The sequence below is a fragment of the Cetorhinus maximus genome, chromosome 9, assembly GCF_964194155.1.
Source record: "Cetorhinus maximus chromosome 9, sCetMax3.hap1.1, whole genome shotgun sequence".
In the NCBI taxonomy this organism is placed as follows: domain Eukaryota; kingdom Metazoa; phylum Chordata; class Chondrichthyes; order Lamniformes; family Cetorhinidae; genus Cetorhinus; species Cetorhinus maximus.
In genome coordinates, this window is record NC_135887.1 from 20,169,955 (window position 1) to 20,189,849 (window position 19,895).

A 19,895-nucleotide genomic window follows, 5' to 3' on the forward strand; every position below is an offset into this window, starting at 1 on the left:
CAGATGCAGGCAACCTGATTACTGCCAACCATTTTCTGGTATTTGATTACTTCCATATACACCTTGTGATGGATTAATCAGGTCAATATTTATCATCCAGTTTGCCTTTGTTTTTAAAATCAGCATTCAGGAGTCACTTATTCAAATTTAATGAATATTGAATACTTAGTTTTGGAGGGTAATATTTGAACAGTGAAATTGGATGGAATAGTAAGTGAAGTGCTAAGCAAGTGAGCTAGCAGTTCTCCAAACATGAATTTTTTTAGCTTAATCCCAAGGGCACATCCTCCTCCCAGGGACATAAAAACAAGTAGAACATCTAACCTCCTCTGCAAAATGTTAACCTTGTTTATACCAATACCATGTTGCTGTGTTGTGAAAAGGCACTGGGGCCTAAGCTCTCCAGAAAGAAATTTGGCATCTTGCCATTGAAGATGGTATTTGTCGAACTTTGCATTTGAATAAATTGCTTTCCTTTGAGATCTTAAAATATATAGCATTGGACTGACTAGAATTTTTCTTAGTGAAACCAAGCAATTTAGTTTTCACGCTGTGGTGGTATTTTCCCCATAAAGGTCAACCAAAATGATCAGTCTGCATAATGTGAAAATACTGGTATCATACCAGTTTTCAACATTAAATAAAATTTGAGTTGGTTCATGTTTTAACTACACTGAATGCTATCCCCTCTGCAGCCAGCTACATTAAATAAAAATGGTTTCCTAAAATGCTAATACTAAGCAGCTGTTTACTCTTACAGGTGTTGTCTGTCTGTGTCGAGGAAGAGAACATCATTCCTTATATCACCAACGTGTTGCAGAACCCAGACCTCGCTCTGCGCATGGCTGTGCGCAATAACCTGGCTGGGGCAGAGGAACTCTTTGCTCGCAAGTTTAATGCTCTCTTTGCTCAGGGAAACTATTCTGAGGCAGCAAAAATAGCTGCAAATGCACCAAAGGTAATGCATTATACAGTGTGGTACAAATTGAATCTTGAGGAGAGTTGACTGCACAAATCTTTTACTTGCCAAGAAGTGGACCAAAGGTTCATTGGATACAACAGGTGTATTTACAAATGTGGGATGATGTGCAAGAAATTGAAGCATTTAAATTGTGCTACTAGTTGCTTTCTGCACTTAATGACTAGGTTTGTACTCAGGATATTTCGCAAGTTTAATTTTAATGCACAAGTGGTGTTTGGAGCCACTTTGTAGTAGTCATTGCAGCATTTAGTGCCTTAATTTACCATTATGATACTGATGTTGAACCTCTAGCTTGAGTCCTGCTTACCATCCAAATCTGCTTAAATCATGCTTACATAATGTATTAAATCTATTTAGTGGCAGATATGAATTTTGAATAAGGGGACATTTTGCTGACCATTTTGGCCATTGTCTCCAGTAGTATTTCATAATTTGAGTAGACCTGTGGACTTGATTGTTTGTTTAAGTTTGTGCATTTCACTATCTTGTGCTTTTTAAACCAGGGTATCTTGCGCACTCCAGACACAATCCGACGTTTTCAGAGTGTACCTGCCCAGCCAGGACAGACCTCGCCTTTGCTTCAGTACTTTGGGATCCTGCTTGATCAAGGGCAACTGAACAAATTTGAGTCTTTGGAACTATGTAGGCCAGTACTACAGCAAGGCCGCAAGCAATTGCTTGAGAAATGGCTAAAAGAGGATAAGGTAATGATTTGACAAATGGAATTCCCACTTGGGTTCATCCCCAGGCTAGTCTTAGCACATTCTTGTCCATAGTAGTGCAGACTTAATGCAATTGTGTTAGTATTAACATACTTGCTGCATGTTCTTGATAGTGATTCTGGCAAATAAGTGAAACTTGAATTGTCCCCCACACTTTTGCTGTTAAACTGCAGTCTAAGTGTTTTCATGATACTAAGAAAACATGAATCTCAAGTGTGTTCTACTTTCCCAGGTGTCTAACTCTTTCTTTCAAGTTACATTTCTGGTCCTAATGCATTAGAGTTGAGGTTGATAGCCAACCAGAGAATCTTTAAGATAGGCTTTGCAATTTGTTGATTAGTGGCACAGTTGAATGTTGATGCTTTTTTGAGTTATGTTGGAAGGACTGCATGTATTTTCTTATCTAATTGCCTTGAAGGCTACTACCTTGAAACATGCAGTCCCAGTAAAGGGTTCACTGGCATACTTGGCCTCTCTGGTCTTGGTTCTAAAGTTGCTCACTTAGCCTTTCTGGGGCCTATCTACAAGGCTGAATGCTGAACATTGTAGCTGCTCCATTCAGGAGCACAAATCCTACATAACCCAGGACCAAAAGGCTTACTTGATTAACTGAACTTGCCAGCCATGCTCTCCAGCACCAACAGACTGCAGTATGCACAATCGTGATGCATAGCAGTACCTTGCCAAACTCACTTTCATCTACCTTATCTGCCTTATAACCTTTACACAGAAATAGAAATGAACAGTGTTATAGGACCACCTTCATTTCCTCTTCCCAAGTCACATGATCCTGATTTGGACATGTCACTAATGCCAGGGTTTTGACCCAGTTGTCCAAAGGTGCTAATGGTTCATGGTCCATTACCTTGGCAACAAGGGATGGGTAATTGTGCCCTTTCCAATATGTCCCTTGAAAGCTGAATCCTTGGAGAGACTAATTGGATAGTTTTGGGCAGGACAAGGTATTGACTTTAATTTGCCGAAACTAGGTTGAAGCAACTCCAGACAATGGGTGCCAATAATTGTTTTGTGTATTTAAGAGCAAATTAAACCAAGTAAGGAGAAAATCTGAAGGTGAATGAGATGAGATGACTTGGTTTTTATCCTTTTGAGTCCAAGCTTAAATAGTGACCTGGAAAGCCATTTTTGACAGCAGCTTCTTGTAACCTGGTTTCTTCTATGAAAATTTGCTTTCTATCAATAGCCCAATTTGAATCACCTGCTTAATGTCTTCCACTGGTTAAGATGCCATTATTATAGCATTAGTGTTATATAAAAGGTCTGAAATTAGCTGCTGCCCATCAAATTTGAGGCATTCCAGGTGGTTGAGTTGATTTTTCCAAATATGGAAGGAAATATTAATCTATTGCACCTGTCTCCAACAATTGCAATAACTTGGACGTGTTGGCTCAAACAATGTAGACTAATGCAAATTTATCTCACTTAGTGTTAGCAAATATACTTGCTATCTTAATCCACCTGTCAAGTCTACAGTTGAATGTAGGCAACACTAATTTTTGTGGCTAGCAAATTGCATTGGGCCTAATAGTATCTCCAACTTTCTTTGCCTACAATGATGCAAAAGCTTTATGATTTTGCACAGGCTTTAGACACTGGAGAAAATAATTTAAATAAACTTGCCAAGAATTGCTATCTGCTTCTTTGTGCTGAATTCTATTTAAAGTTTGCCTTGTAAACCCAAATGTTAGTCTAAATCTATGGCACCTTTTCTAACCCTTCCTCTAGTTCCCACATGCATGTACCACAACTGGTTGAGAATGTTTGACTGATTTAGAAAAATGACCTCTAAGCAGTATACTGAACTTTGGTAACTTGTGATTTTAATGGATCTGTTTTGTTCCTGTAGCTGGAATGCTCTGAGGAGCTTGGTGATATTGTGAAGTCTGTGGATCCCACACTGGCACTGAGTGTTTATCTGAGGGCAAATGTCCCCAACAAGGTGATCCAGTGTTTCGCTGAAACTGGCCAGTTCCAGAAAATTGTGCTGTATGCTAAGAAAGTAAGTTTGTTTTTAATATGGCAGTGTGATTTAAATGTTTATTTGCTCAGCTTGGATTATTGAAACAATTTACAACTGGTTAAATCTGCTTTCGAGTTTTCCTTTTGAGAATTTTTGTTTGAACAAACTTTTGTTGAGTTCCATTCTTTTGTGGCCCATTTGGGGCTATTGCAGATCTGGTCAGTTGTAAGACTCCATTCAAGTCCAAGCCCTATCTGGTTTTTTTGACCTAAACATGACAATTTTTAATCGTCATGGAGCTGTGTAAAATCCCTCTGTCTTGCTCTTATGATCCCAGCTGATACTAACAGACACACCACATCCCAGGATGGAACCTGGCTTGATAGATCCTAACTTTTTTTATTTGGAAATGTGGAGGGTGGCTACTGAACAGTCACAGGAGTCAGCTGATGAACCTTACAAAAAACATTTAAACAAGAAAAGATAAACTATATTACAATACTCCTCCACCCACAACTAAGCCTTTACAGTTATATACAGATTTGTAAGGAGAACACAAGTGCACTGTAATGTGCACAGTCAATGTAAACCAATAGGTGACCTGTGGTCAGACAAGCCACGCTCTTGAAACCAAGTGACAGATGCCACCCCAAACAGATCCCATTGATCTCCCATCAACCATCCCAGACACTTGTCACACTGAGCCAACCAACCAGTGAACTGTCTTTTACACGAGGGTTTGCTATCTCAATTTTCTAAGAACCTGCTTTGGAATCTTTGCCCAAACGACGTTTCTCTCGCATGTCTTCCACAAGGGTCCACCTCCAGAATTTTGAACTACCCTTCTGATGTTCTATCCTGCCCCACTTTCCCCTGGATCGCCACATGCACTCATAAATGCACAGTCATGCTAACAGAGCACCACTGCTTCACATGCCCATAGCTGAAGGTCTGTAACTCTTTACTATCTCCTTGGATGGTTTCTCACAAGTCATTTGTGGTTTAAGTCTGCGTCCTGCAGCTTTCTCCCTTAAGCTTGGAGCCACCTTCTCTGCTCACTTAACTTAACAGGATCTTTTCCAGATTCCTGTTCTTCCTTTGACTAAGTGGTCTTGAGGCCTTTCTCATTTGTACTCCCTCCTTGGCTTTAGGACCTTCAGATTATTTTGAGAAATCTGCAGTTCCCTCTGTGTGTCTAGCCCCTCATGGCACCTGCTTCCAACTGAACTGAAATTTCTTTTTCTCCCTGTCTCTGGGCCTCCTATTGCTAGGCAACAGCCCAGTATTTTCTACCTTTTTGTTTTAACTCCCCTGCAAGAGTCATAAAACCTCATTAGAATGCAGGCATCTTTTTAAAAGTAAAACAGAACTCAAGTCTCCCCACTTTCTTCACGGTTTTAATTTGTATGTCTAAAACATCCTAACACCCACAAATACAGAACTTAAACTATCTCTAGTTCCTAACATTCCTTAGGAACACAAGACTAGGAATGGGCCATATGGCCCTACCAGTCAGCTTCACAAGATCGTGGCTCATCTACCTCAAGTTCTACTTTCCCATCCTATTCCAAAGCCCTTGATTTCCTTAGTCAAATCTATCTTGATCTTGAATATACTTAGTGACAGAGTATCAAAAACAATCAAAATATCCCCATTCTCAATGATGGGGGAGCCTGGCACATCAGTGCAGTGCAAAAGATAAGGCTGAAGCAATTTCAAGAATAATCAGCCATAAGTGACAAGTGGATGATCCATCTTGGCCTCATCGGGAGGTCCTCCACATCAGATGCCAGTCTTCAGCCAATTTGATTCACTGGGATATCAAGAAATGGCTGAAGGCACTAGACACTGCAAAGGCTACGGACCCACAGTATTCTGGCAATAGTACTGTGCTCCAGAACTTTCACTGCAACAATTTGGCTAGGAGCACTATAGCTGCAACACTGGCACAATCCTGGCAATGTGGAGAATTGCCCAGGTATGACCCATTCACAAAGTACATTCCAACCTGGCCAATTAGTGCCCCATCAGTCTACTCATCAGTAGTGAAGTGATGAAAGGGGTCATCAACAGTGCAATTAAACAGCACTTAGCATCAGTGAACAGGTTACTTCTCAGTTTGGGTTCTGTCAGGGTCACCCTGCTCCAACCTTATTACAGCCTTTGTTAAAACATGGGCAAAGAGCAGAATTCCAGATGTGAGGTGGGTGAGTGACTGTCCTTGACATCAAGGCAGCATTTGAGAGTATGGCATCAAGGAGCCCTAGCAAAACTGGGGTCAATGGGAATGGGGTGGTGGAAGAGGAACTCTCCACTGGTTGGAGTCATACAAAGCACAAAGGAAAGTGGTTGAAGGTCAATCATCTGTTCCAGGGCATCATTGCAGGGGTTACTAAGGGTAGTGTCCTTGGCCCAACCATCTTCAGCTGTTTCATCAATGATCTTAAGGTCAGAAGTGGGGATGTTTGCTGATTGCACCATTTGTGACTCCTCATACTGAGGTAGTCCATGTCCAAATGCTGCAAGACCTGGACAATATCCAGGCTTGGGCTGATGACAAATGGCAAATAATATTTGCACCACAAGTGTCAGGCAATGACGATCTCCAAGAGAATCTAACCATTGCCCCTTTAACATTCAATTGAATTACCATTGCTGAATCCTCTATCAACGTCCTAGGGGTTACCATTGACCAGAAACTGAACTGAATAGCCATATGACTATAACTACGAGCAGGTCAGAGGCTGGGAATTCTGTGGAGACTAACTTGCCACCTGACTCCCCAAAGCCTGTCCGCCATCTACAAGGCACAAGTCAGGAGTGATGGAATGCTCCCCACTTGCCTGGATGAGTGCAGCTCCAGCAACACAAGAGGTTTAGCACCATCCAGGACAAAGCAGCTTGCTTGATTGGCACCCCATCCACAAACATTCACACCCTCCTCCACTGACGGTGGCTGCAGTGTGTACCATTAAAGATGCGCTCCAGGAACTCAACAAGGCTCCTTAGACACACCTTCCAAGCCCACTAACATCTAGAAGGACAAGGGTAGCAGATACATGGCAACACCACCTGGAAGTTCCCCTCCAAGCCACACACCATCCTGACTTGGAAATGTATTGCCATCCCTTCACTGTAACTGGGTCAAAATCCTGGAACTCCCTAACAGCACTAGGTGTGTCTACACCACATGGACTGCAGCAGTTCACCACCACTTGAGGGCAGTTGGAGATGGGCCTAGCCAGTGATGCCCACATGAATTAAAAAATCCCTCTGGTAGGAAATTTCTCAACCCTTGGCAGGGGGGTGGGGGTGGTGAACTGAGCTGAAATTTCTTCAATGATCAAGTCCCCATCCTAAGACTAAACTGTTAGTTCTAGACTTTACAGAAAGGGGAAACAGCCTCAGGTAAACTCTACAAATTTGTTTCAAACAGGACCCTCAACTTTTACTGTAAGACTGATTCCTGAGATGAGAAGACTATCTAGTGAATGCTTGCTTATCCATAATTGTTTAGAGATTTTGTGCATAGTACTCCAGGTGTAGTGTCTCTGTATAACTGCAGCAAAACTTCCTCACACTTGTACTCTTGACCCCCTTACAATAAAAGGCTGAAATGCCATTAGCCTTCCATTGCTGTGCCTACATGTAAATTTTTCTCATGTACAAGGACCCTCCAATCCTCTGCATATCAGCATTTACTGGTGTCACCTTTAAAATATTCTTCTTTATCAGTGGATAATTTCAATTTCTCATTCTATTCCATCTACCATGTTCTCACCCAAATCGTGTAACCTATAGGACTCCATGTGTCCTACATGCCACTTTCCCACTCAACATGTATTGTCAGAAAACTTGGACACATCACTGCCCCCTCATCCAAGTCATTGATTATAGATTGTTGTAATTAGCTGATGCATAAGCACTGATCCTTGCAAAGTCATTGTGACCTAAAAATGGCACAACTTCTACATTGTTTCCTATCTCTCTGCCTGCCTTCAATCTAAGCTTTAATTGCCCCCTACTAGTGAGTTCTAATCCCAGAAACCTTATCAAAATGCCCTTTGAAATCACATGGCAGTGCCTGACAGAATTCAATATCTGGGATTGTATTGGGACCAGCTGCATGATATCCACATACAGCAGGCATGAATCTTAGTTAAAACTTTCCCATTTTAAATGGGAACATTTAAATGTGGTTTTAGGTTGTGATTCTGAAATTCAAAACCTTGCAAATCATTGAACTTTGCAGTAATCTGCATTCTCAAAATTGAGAAATTCATTGCAAACCATGCATATCTATGTAGCTATTGAGAAGTTAAAGGAAACTTGGTCTGATGCAGCTAGATGGTTGCTTGGTGTAGGAGTGATTTGTATCCACAATACTAGATTTATTGCTCAACTGTGGTCTGTCCTTGTTCAGGTTGGTTACTCGCCAGATTGGATCTTTCTGCTGAGGAATGTAATGAGGGTTGGTCCTGATCAAGGACTTCAGTTTGCTCAGATGTTGGTTCAGGATGAAGAACCTCTTGCAGATATCACCCAGGTAAAATAAATTTCTCCTTTTGAAAGTGAGCACACTTAGTGCAAGATGGCAGAAATTAATCTTTAATTGCAACTTTCCTTCAGTTGCCCTCACTATTATATTACAAGGAAAGCCATTCATTCTTGTAATGCTGAAACATTTTTTTGAAAACCAGCTTAACATTTGAAATTATTAACTTTGCTTTAAAGTCCCATTTTTTAATCTGTACATGTTGATTTTCCTATATATCCACCAGGAAATTTCAGTGTATTTGGTGCTCTCCTCCACAATTAGTGGATGATGGAGAACCCTTCAGTAGCCAGTGAACGCTGCAGGATGGTCATTGTAATAATTGATTAAGAATGGAATGCTGATCTAGTTCGCATTGAGGGGATCTTGGATCATTTTTGGTGACTCAAAGTGGAGAACTTGCAGTGCTGAACTTAAATGTTCCCCCAACGTCACCAGGTTTATTAAGCACATCACTGAGCCCCTAACCTTGAAGTAAATTTTGTATCTGGCTCTAAGATATGGTTTGTGTTGGGTTGACCAAACAGATAAAAGCACATTGGCCCACAAAATACATTCCTTTTTCTGATAAGTTTGGTTGGTTGCACTGCACAAATGATGTAAAGAGATGTAAATCATTTTGCATCCACTGTGAAAATTCTCCATTAGTATGGCAAATGTTGGGTTTTTTTGAGTAGGTTTTGTACTCCGTCACTAAATTTCCCTTGATTATGATCTTGTTGCAGATTGTTGATGTGTTCATGGAATACAACCTGATCCAGCAGTGCACTTCCTTCTTGCTGGATGCCCTCAAGAATAACCGTCCATCTGAAGGCCCCCTGCAGACTCGCCTCCTGGAAATGAACCTCATGCACGCTCCTCAGGTACAAGTTTGCTTCGGTATAAAAATGAAGCAGGTCATGTGACTTTGTAGGTTGTAGAGAACAGTTTTAACCTCTGGGTGGGAATGGGATAATTGAATGTTGCATTCCATGTGGATATTGCCAATGTCCATCTAGTGATCAAGCTGAGTGGATTTAATTGTTTCCATGGTATCTGACCCACTTGTAACAAAGGGCTAAAGCTAATTCTCAAATGAGCCAGCCAAATCTGAGAAATCCTTTTACCCAGAATGTGGAACTTGTAACCACAAGGAGTAGCTGATGTGATTAGCATGGTGGCGTTTTAATGGAAATTTATGTAAAACATGAGGAAACATGATATACTATTGGGATTAAATGGGCAAGCTCATGAGCTAAACCCCAACATAGACCATTAAGGTTGAATGGCCTGTGCTGTATGTTCTGCGGTACAAATCTACCTCTCTTGCTATTGGATCTCCCTTCAATTGATCTTATTGCTTAGCTTCACCCTTACTTTAATTCATCCTCAAATTCTACCCAAATTCATTCTTAAATTGTTTAATTCTACCACCAGCTGGTGTACTCGTGCTTCACCCCTGTTTCTGCAGCTGATACCACTACAATGCAACTTCTGGTTGACATTTCAGCCCCCTCTAGTGGCTGTATGGCTGGTGTGCATTTCGGTCATTTTTGTCCAGTTGTATTGCATTTCCAACATCAGTTTTAATGTCAGACACCTGGTTCTTGGCTAGTTGGCTGACCATCATTGCTGTGTTCAGCATGCTCTTTGAACTTTCCCCTTCTGTTCCAAGACTCTTGTGCATGTATCCTATGACTTGATCACGGGTTTCCTGCCATTTCTCATCAGTGCTGATTTGCCACCTAGGAGTTTTTAGCTGCCCAGTTAATTGCATCTTCAGACTCTATACTGTAAAAATTGCTTGTTTTAGCATGAAGCAAGAAATTATTTATGCTGATGCAGTACTTTTGTGTTGTAGTTTTCTGCCAATATTGCTTGCTTTTCTCTTCAGAGCCCCAAATACCTTGATTTAAATTTGCTAATATAGTATCAATTGTCTTTCAGGTTGCAGATGCTATTCTTGGTAACCAGATGTTCACTCACTATGACCGTGCACACATTGCTCAGCTTTGTGAGAAAGCTGGACTGCTGCAAAGAGCCCTAGAACATTATACAGACCTGTATGATATTAAGCGTGCTGTTGTGCACACACACCTTCTCAATCCTGAGGTCAGTAAATAGATTTTATTCCATGACTGAATTTGGAATTAGTAATTTAATGTAACTTGGATTTGGAGGTTGCTTTAAACATTTAACATGTTACTTGACTCAGAATATTTGGCATTGGAAATGTAAAGCTAAGATTTACATTTTAAATTCATCTACAATTTTGACATTACAATAAATCTTAATCCCACTTCCCACAGTGGCTTGTCAATTACTTCGGCTCCTTGTCTGTTGAGGATTCTGTTGAATGTCTGCGTGCCATGCTGTCAGCTAATATCCGTCAGAATCTGCAGATCTGTGTACAAGTTGCCTCCAAATATCATGAACAACTTGGTACACAGCAGCTGATTGAACTGTTTGAGTCCTTCAAGAGTTTTGAAGGTAGGTGCCAAGAAGTTTCATGTAAATTCTACTTGGGGAAGGGTTTTAAGTCATGGATCATCCATAATTGGTGGTTGGCAGGAATGCAATTGCAGACTGGGTGATTGCACATGCTGCTTATCACCCAAATATCCCCTGCAGGAAATCACTGTACAGTTTTCAGTAGTGAATAGTTTGCCTGTGTAAGCTTTCTTGTATACCAAGGTAAGTGAAGCAGCATAACAGTGTAGCCTGTGCAGTCACTATCTGAAATTGATTTGTTTTTATTAATCCCTGAGTAATTGTGCAAAAGCCCCTACAAGTTTTCACTTATGCCCATCTACAAACTGTTAACCTGGCCCACAGCCCCTATCTGCAAGTGATACATAAAGCACTGTTCCAGCATTTTCTACCTAAAAGTACATAATGATGTAGTGCAGAGTATTCAGAAGTTCTTTTGTTCTACGTTCTAATATTGTCCAAAACACTTCCACAAACCCTTGTCTCACCCATCATTCTTTTGTCCTTGCTGACCTACATTGACTGAATTCTAAACCCTTGCCCTTTATGAACTGCATGCTGGTTGCCTGCCTTTTTTAATTTGAAGTCTCCAAGCTTTAGTACTCTTGCTAAGTGCTCCCTTCCTAATCTGCCCCTCAATCCTTCCCTGCCTCACATCACCAATGGCTATAAGTTCAGCTATCTCCAATTTTAAGCTTTAAACTTCTCCGTCCTTTTGAAAGCTTTCAAATTTGTCTATTTTCCTCACCCTTTGTGAATTGCCCTTTGGGCATTCCTTCATATAAAGTGCAAGTTTAAGATGGTGGTTGGCTGGATTGAATTGCTGTCATGCTATGAAATTAAATCCCTAGTTATCTAGCCTATAACAGTTAAGTCATGCAAGATTCAGTATATAGATGCATATGGCATTCTTGAGAAACTGTCCATAGCAATTTTTCAAGAGCTGGAGTTGTATAGACTGCATTAAATGGTGGAGCAGGTGCGCAGGGCCAAATGGCCCACTCTTAATCCTTGTGCTAGTCCACCTGCAATGATTTATTTTTTTGAATTGGAAGTCTCAGGCTAAATGTATGGGGATTGGCATGATTATTTGAAAATTAGAATTATAACTAATAGTCTGACATCTGTTAGCAAGTTTTCATAGCATATTATCTCTTAGTCTCAAGTCATGGGCTACTAGGTAATTGGAATGAATCCTGGAACAGAATTGGGGAATTTCTGTGTTCTTGGGTCAAATCATGACAAACTTGAGTGTTGATGGCTACCTTGACCTCCAAACAGGATTCCCTGTTTATCTCCATGTAACAAATTTGCTTTGCTTGATTTGTAAGGTCTGTTCTACTTTTTGGGCTCCATTGTAAACTTCAGTCAAGATCCAGAAGTTCATTTCAAGTACATTCAGGCTGCCTGCAAAACTGGGCAGATAAAAGAAGTGGAACGAATCTGTCGTGAGAGCAATTGCTATGACCCAGAACGTGTGAAGAACTTCCTTAAGGTAAAAACAAATGGCTTTATTTCTTAGTTCTCTTGCATATACTGTATACACATCAAAGCAAGTAAATGGCTTAATTTATAAAATGTTTAAATGATGCAGTGTGAAAACTGGCTATTTTGGCAGAATTGCCAAATCTAAACAAAAGTAGCCTAAGCAATCACTCCGATTGTCCTGTAACCTTTAAGGAAGCTACTGTCATGTTTTGATCATGCTGTGGAAACAGATGCATTTCTGCTATCCTTTGGTATTTGCATAAGCATATGTGTAATTGCTTATTTTTGATCACCACCTATTTCTGATAGTTGTGTGGGCAGTATGGGGTACAAAGAGAATAGTGTTCAATACTGTAATTGAACATGACAATTGTCCTAATTCCATCAGATATTCCCTGCCCAAGTTAGCACTCAGCGCTACACTGTCCCAAGTTTTGAACATTTCTTTGGAATATTTGAATCCAGTTTGGTTACAGGCTATCGGTTTTGGAATCCATTTAATCAGCTCTCAATTCGCTGTCCTGTTGTAATTGCAAACTGTAATTCTCGTCATGTGAAAAAATAAAAATCATGACTTACAAGCAGCTCATATAAACTGGGGGTCTGATAATTTAATTGCCAGTACCTCAAATTGAAGCTAGTCTCAATTATCTACACTAAACAAACTAATGTTAGCAATGTAACTGGGTTTAATGTGTATTTGTATGTCTAAGCTATTAGACTAATGCTTCAGATAACTGCAAATGTGACCAAATGTAGTTTTGTTTTTTGAACAATATACTCAAGTTTAAATCCACAAAGGTAAATGAAATTACAGGATGAGTAACTACAAGTAAATAGGTTTTAAAGAAACATAACCTATTCTACCTGCTTTCTCAATTAAAGAGTTGTAAAGCTCATGCAGAAATATAGAACAGATTAAACTGAGTTTGCAGAATTGATCCTCAGCTATAATGCTAAATTTGAGGTGTGGGTTGAAGACCATGTTAAACTTAACTGCTTATCAGTTTGTATAATGTTGAATTGAGTGACCAGCTCCTGATGGAAGCTATTATTTTTTGTGCTGTTCCTCCTTGTCTGGAATGGGCAGGACATGTACCAGGTAAATTTTGCAGCGCAGGCCGCCTCCTTTCCTTTCCTCCCCTTATTTCCAGCATATTGTGCCCTCTCCAGTTTTTGTGCAGGACAGTGCTCTTGGATGTGGCAAGACATTGGCAGAATATCATTGTAAAGCTGGCTGAAATATATCTTGCTGTTTAGAATAGAATTAATTTTTCAGTATATCTAAAATTGATGTAGGCAGTATTTCCAAAGCTTAACCCAGCTCAAACTTCAAGAAGATGGCCATATTTATTACCAGTTACTGTTATGTCAAAATGCACTTTGAAATCTGCCTTTGGTCTGTACTTTAAGTGAAAGCTAACATGTGCAACTGTTTGCTGAGGCCAGTTGAACATTGTCACCCTGTTTTTAGGCTTCCTGTGAACCTCCTTACTAGTGAATGGATGGTCTCTTGGTTTATATTTGAAAGTTCTCCATTTTGGGCTGTATTGGATGCAAATTATCATTGCATATAAAGATGGAGGAAAGTGGATTAATTACTTAAAATCCTATTACCATAAGTTGAGTTACATTTAGCAAATTAGTTTTAGGAACTGATCTGGCTTGCTGCAAAGTCATGTACCAGACTTGGTGATGGCATTTTCCTTGAGCAAAGCAGTGGTTGGGTACCTGTTGCCAGAAGACGAGGATAAGACTAGACTGGCAGTTGTAGCTGTATGATTGCGCAGTTGTCAAAAATGATCTGTATGTGGAAGCAGGTTAAGACTTGGCCACTTAATTGGCTCAAGTCTTGAATTGGCATGAATGCCTCATGATGTCAAGTCAGCAAAAACTGCCCCATGAAGTTGGAAGATACAGGCTGCAGCTTGAGTCATTGGCAATGCTAACAATGTATTTTATCCATCGGTCATTCCCCATGGGTCTCCTTGAACCACTGCAGGTTTGTGCAGCTCATGTTGGGTACAGATTTTCAGTATAATGACCCAGCAGGGCCATATGCTCAAGTTGGGATATTGTTACTTTGGTACTTGGTCACAGGAGGAAGGTGCTTTAAGTGCAAGTTATCTGTTCAACATCTTTGCCTAAAGCAGCATTTGGTGCAGTGGAATTTAAACAGTTGCTTTCACTATGGGGAAGAATGCTACTGAAATTGTGAAGTTGAACTGCAGACTTTAGTCTACTCTGACCCTGGTGCTATTCCGCTGTTGCAGTTATCTGAAATAACAGACCACTAGGTTTTAAAGGAAGAAATTCCATGGGAGTTTAGTTGAGTTAAACGTTCAGACTCTAAAGTGCATAGTGAATTTGCTTAATCTGAAATTGTGTAGATTAAAACTGATGTAAATCCATATAGCAATGCCTGCTTCCCAATCCCAGACTGCTATTCCTGCATTCTCTGCTAGCTTCAATACCATTACTACTGTAGATGTAGGATAGGGTTTTTGATCTTAATACTGTTATGTTGTACCAGTAATTTGGGGATGAGGTTTTCACTAAATCATCAATATTGGTGAGAATTTTTGTAACCTGAAACACTAATCTTAACTCCCAATGTGTCATGTCCTATCTCGGTGTAAGATTAAGCATTTGGTTTGATATTCAACCTAAAAGTTAATTTCTAGGCTGAGTAGACTAGAAATGTTTGTAGTTCTTGCTCCCAAGTGTCTAGCCTGTTTTCCCAGCTATGTTTGCTCAAACTGTGTGCTCATGCTTAAAAGGAATGTAAATTAAAATTCAACCCAGTTTGATGTATAAGCTAAAGCTCAATTTAGACTGTAAAAGCTTATTTTATCTAGCTTGGTGCATCCCAAAGTATTTGCACTCAGCAATTTGAGCCATTTTCTGTACGTGCACACAGCAAGAGATTAGTGATTAGTTGTTTTGGGATCTTTCAACATATGAACTAACAGCACAGGCATAAAATGTAGATTTTAAGTGATGATTAAAAATGACCAATAGTTAGGTTGTGTGAAAGATCAAATACTGATCTACAGTATAAATCAGTACCTCTAGTTCCCATATACATCTTTTAATAGAACTGAAATGAACCATCTGTAGATGCACCTAAAGACATGGTCACTTTTGCTATAGTTTTAACTTGATTGTGATCTAATTTACTGACCATTAATCATTTCAAGTATATACATTTGACCAAATACTCATGAGAGTGGTGCCATTTCTACACCATGTGGTGAAAATATAGATTTAAAATATTGTGCTTTAGTTCTGTCCAAAGGAGGTTCAGAGCAGTTGAAGGAAGTGGGTTTATGGATGTGTTCAATACATTCATGGTGCATAAAGACTGAAGCTACCAGATTTTAAACTGTTCTGTTTTCATAGGAGGCCAAACTGACTGACCAGCTGCCTCTGATTATTGTTTGTGATCGCTTTGACTTCGTGCATGACCTGGTGTTGTATCTGTACCGCAACAACCTGCAGAAGTATATTGAGATTTACGTACAGAAGGTGAGATTGTGTATGATAGAAGGGGAAATGCGTAGTTTTGTAAATTTTCTCTAGTAACTTGGGCTGATGCTTGTGTTGACTTTCCAGAAGGGGGTGGCAGTACAGCCAAATTTTTCCTGTCCATAAGCTGGGTTTATTCTTTTTGTGGGATGTGGGCATCACTGAGGCCAGCATTTAATGCCGTCCCTAGTTGCCCTTGAGCTGAGTGGCTTGCTAGGCCATTTCAGAGGGCAGCTTGTCAACACATTGCTGTGGGCCTGGAGTCATGTAGGCCAGACCAGGTAAGCACAACAGATTCCTTCCCTTAATTTTGCATTAATGTTGTGTAACAGGCTTTGAGCAGTTTCTGTATTATCATTTTCAAATTATCCACTTGTGTTTATTGGGACAAGAATATGATCTATTGTGCTTTGTTAGGTGAATCCAAGCCGTTTGCCAGTAGTGGTTGGAGGGCTCCTTGATGTAGATTGTTCGGAGGATGTCATTAAGAATTTAATCCTTGTCGTGCGTGGGCAATTCTCCACTGATGAACTGGTTGCTGAAGTGGAAAAGAGGAACAGGTATGGTAATCACCCCCTTCTACTCAATTAACTTGTTTGTGAGAGACATCTTATCCACTTGGGCCTGATTGGTTTGGTAACTTGAGTATTGCAGATTCCAATTCATAATTTTGTGGTAGTTGCATTTTTAAAAAGTACTATAACTGACAAATGGTGCTCAAAATTTCAACTGGGCCACTAAAGGACTTGTTCAGCAGATTGGAACTGACACTGGTGCACAGGTTTGATTCTGACGATATAACTTGTGTATATAAGTGTACCACCACTCTGCCCATCAGTCCCTGGGTGAGCAAGTAAGCCATTGCTTTGTGAAATTACCAAATGTGCCAGAATGGTGGTTTTGCCAGTCAGCCTTGGTCAAACCATCCCTGACAGTCCATTTGCTCTCACCTTTGGTTATATTCTAAATCTCTGGTTGCTTGGAGACATCTGAGGATTGAACCTCTGAGCAGGAGACCATTTGCCCCATCAAGCCTACTATACCATTCAATATGGCTGATCCGATCATGGCTTTAACTCAGTTTTCCTGTCTTCCCTATACCCCTTGACTTGCGCATCAAAAATTTGCTCAACTCAAGCTTGAAATATATTCAGTGACCCAGCCTTCACTGCTGTCTTGGGTAGAGAATTCAAATGGCTTTTCCTGCCTTTTCTTCCCACCACTGCCCTTTTGAGGACTTGTCCTAAGCTTCTTTTGAGAAGTTGTCCTAAGCTTCAATTAGTTTCTGGGGGCCAATCCTGCCTTTGTATGATGCTGCATGTTGGTACCTGAGTGCACTGGCTACTAGCATTTAAACTTGTAAGTACATTTTTTTTTTTTTTTTTGCAGGCTCAAGTTGCTGTTGCCCTGGCTGGAATCTCGAATTCACGAAGGCTGTGAGGAACCTGCCACCCACAATGCGCTTGCAAAAATTTACATTGACAGCAACAACAACCCTGAGCGTTTCCTCCGGGAGAACCCGTATTATGATAGTCGTGTGGTTGGTAAATACTGTGAGAAGAGAGACCCCCACCTGGCTTGTGTAGCCTATGAGCGTGGCCAGTGTGACATGGAGCTTATCAATGTGAGTGATAAAGGAAATGCTTCTAACTATTTCCAGTTAATATATGAAATGCAAACTGGGCTGTTTGTACTTGCCTAGCTTTTGTCCTTTCCCAATATATCAGTTCTTCACAAATTTCCAGCACTCAAATGTAATATCTAGCTAGGATAAACACTTGTGAAGTACAGTATAAGCAAATGTTGCAGCCATTTTGAGCATAGCAAGAATTCACTGAAAAATGATGTTTAAAAATAAAACCTAGGGCTTCAGTGCTTATAGAGTCATGGGATTGTTAAATAGCCCCCTGAAAGAGGAAAGAGTAATTAGTAATATAGCCATAGCTCAGTCCTCTACAAGAATGTCTATCTAAATTTGTACTCCAGCCTTGACTGCAACCATTTGAGCCAAGTTTATTCAATAGGAACATTTCCATACTCTAAATTATTACCTAGAAAGTTGCATTGTAGCTTTTTCAATATATTTGAAACTGCATATTTTGCTTTTGATCACTTAAATTTAGATTGACTTGACTTTCACGGGTCTGGGGTTTTAAAGAAAAAAATGCTTGCTCTGAAACTGAACTTGAGGTACTTTTTTTTACCTTTTAACACAGGTGTGCAATGAAAACTCATTGTTCAAGAGCCTGTCTCGTTACTTAGTTCGCCGGAAAGATCCTGAGCTCTGGGCAAATGTTCTGCAAGAGACTAACCCTTACAGGAGACCTCTTATTGACCAGGTAAGGACCATTTGATTGTGAGACATTATAGAATTGAAGTATTTGCAGAGTAGCTTTTATACATTTAGCTACAATGCAGAAGTTTCATTGTGGACTTCTGTTGAAATTAAATTGTCCTGAGTGACAAACAACTGTAACCTGGAATTGCATCATCCACAAATGGAAGGTTAATGCTATTTTGAAATACACCAACCTCGAAACTAAGTTGAATTGTTCTACCATTTAAAAGCTTGTGAAAACCTGCAGTTTTTAACACTAACTCTCTGACCTAGCCATTTAGTTCATTGTCCATCACAATCCCAATTTTTCCACTCCCAAAATGATCACCCTCAATTTAGATCCACTCTGGAAATGATGGTTCCAAGATTTATACTAATGCATTTTCTAGAGTCTTGAGGGTAGAGCACATAACTGAATAATAAATTACCTAGATTAAAATTCCATATATTGAATAATGTGCTATGCTGTTTTAAGGAGCCTTAAATGAAAAGGACCATGGTACAGGACATAGAGCTGGATAGTGAACAAGGAAAATCCAAAGCAATAGTTGGACAAAGCCAAGAATGTGACCAAAAAGATTTTTTTCTACTGTTTTTTAAGGGTTCTGTAATACGCATATGCAGAAGGGTAGTATGCAATCCTTGATACTTAATTCAACTGCCATAGCAAACTAGAGATTTTTGGGTGTTGAATATTGACTGGCTTCCTTGTGCCCAAAATACCAATTGCTTTTGAGTGCAGGAGGAAGAATTTTTAAACTCAGCCACACTATTAGCAAACCATCCAACATTATCCTTTTTCCTGAATCCAGCTGTTGCTTTACTTTTTAAGACTTGGTCTACCCTCGGGTTCTGTAGGGAAGGTTAGTTGGAGTAGCAGCACAAGGTGTCAAATTTGTGATCCCTCATTATAGGAGCACCTGATATTAACGTGCCTAGTTACCTTCCATTTTTGCCCCTAATCAGAATTGATCATTGAGCTGTCTGACCCACATAAAATAGCCATGTTTTTAAGAATAGACTTTGGAAATCTAACTTTATTTAAAAATCTAATATGGTGTTGAAGTTCATAATTCTCATGGCTTTTCCAGGTTGTACAAACTGCTCTGTCAGAAACTCAGGATCCTGAGGAGGTTTCTGTTACTGTGAAGGCTTTCATGACTGCTGACCTTCCAAATGAATTAATTGAACTATTGGAAAAAATTGTCCTGGACAATTCTGTCTTCAGTGAGCACAGGTAAAACAAATCAGTCAAGTTAATTTTAGTTTACAGTTGGACATGTTAATGACTGCTTTATAAACTGGATGCAGCCTGTAATCCAGTGGCTGATGTTTGGAGTTGTTTCTTGGTCTGCTGAAGTTGTTTTTCCACTAGGATCTCTGATCCATGACCTAAAACAGTGCCACTAAATCCAGTTTTGCAACAATGGCCCCCTTTGGCTATATTTAAATACTTAACCGGTGCTTTTTCTGTCCAGCCTCAGCCTGGGTCCTATTTCTCTTTGGCCTAGTATGCCTAGTGTCAACAGGTGTACTGGTTGTTGGATCATGGAGGTTGGATTTAGAACTTCTGGTATTGGCCTGCCACTTCTTTGTCACTGCAATTGCCCAGGATGGGTAGAAGCTGCATCAAGCCTGTTGAAACAGATATATGCAAATCTGAAGGATACAGGGTCTTTGGTTGTCCTAAACTCAGGATATGCACAGTGGTGGATTTGGCAGAAGGAAAACTTTTTTCTTTGAATTTTATTACCCTGTCAGTTAATTTTGCACTAGCAGAAAATTATAAACCTAATTATAAAGTACATAGAATTAGGCACAGAAGGATACCA

General features: G+C 40.0%; 1 protein-coding gene across 2 annotated transcripts in view; it reads left to right on the forward strand.

The window, feature by feature from the left end:
- The window catches only part of cltcb (clathrin, heavy chain b (Hc)), an 82,311-nt gene that overhangs the window by 44,099 nt on the left and 18,317 nt on the right, over positions 1-19,895 (forward strand). For both annotated transcript variants that reach the window (XM_078548212.1, XM_078548213.1), the window contains exons 8-20: positions 761-958; positions 1,486-1,686; positions 3,572-3,724; positions 8,109-8,231; positions 8,966-9,103; positions 10,167-10,331; positions 10,529-10,709; positions 12,041-12,204; positions 15,600-15,725; positions 16,143-16,285; positions 17,115-17,349; positions 17,942-18,064; positions 19,155-19,300. In XM_078548212.1, the coding sequence (XP_078404338.1) occupies positions 761-958; positions 1,486-1,686; positions 3,572-3,724; positions 8,109-8,231; positions 8,966-9,103; positions 10,167-10,331; positions 10,529-10,709; positions 12,041-12,204; positions 15,600-15,725; positions 16,143-16,285; positions 17,115-17,349; positions 17,942-18,064; positions 19,155-19,300 (2,096 nt within the window). The remainder of the gene's footprint in view (positions 1-760; positions 959-1,485; positions 1,687-3,571; positions 3,725-8,108; positions 8,232-8,965; positions 9,104-10,166; positions 10,332-10,528; positions 10,710-12,040; positions 12,205-15,599; positions 15,726-16,142; positions 16,286-17,114; positions 17,350-17,941; positions 18,065-19,154; positions 19,301-19,895) is intronic.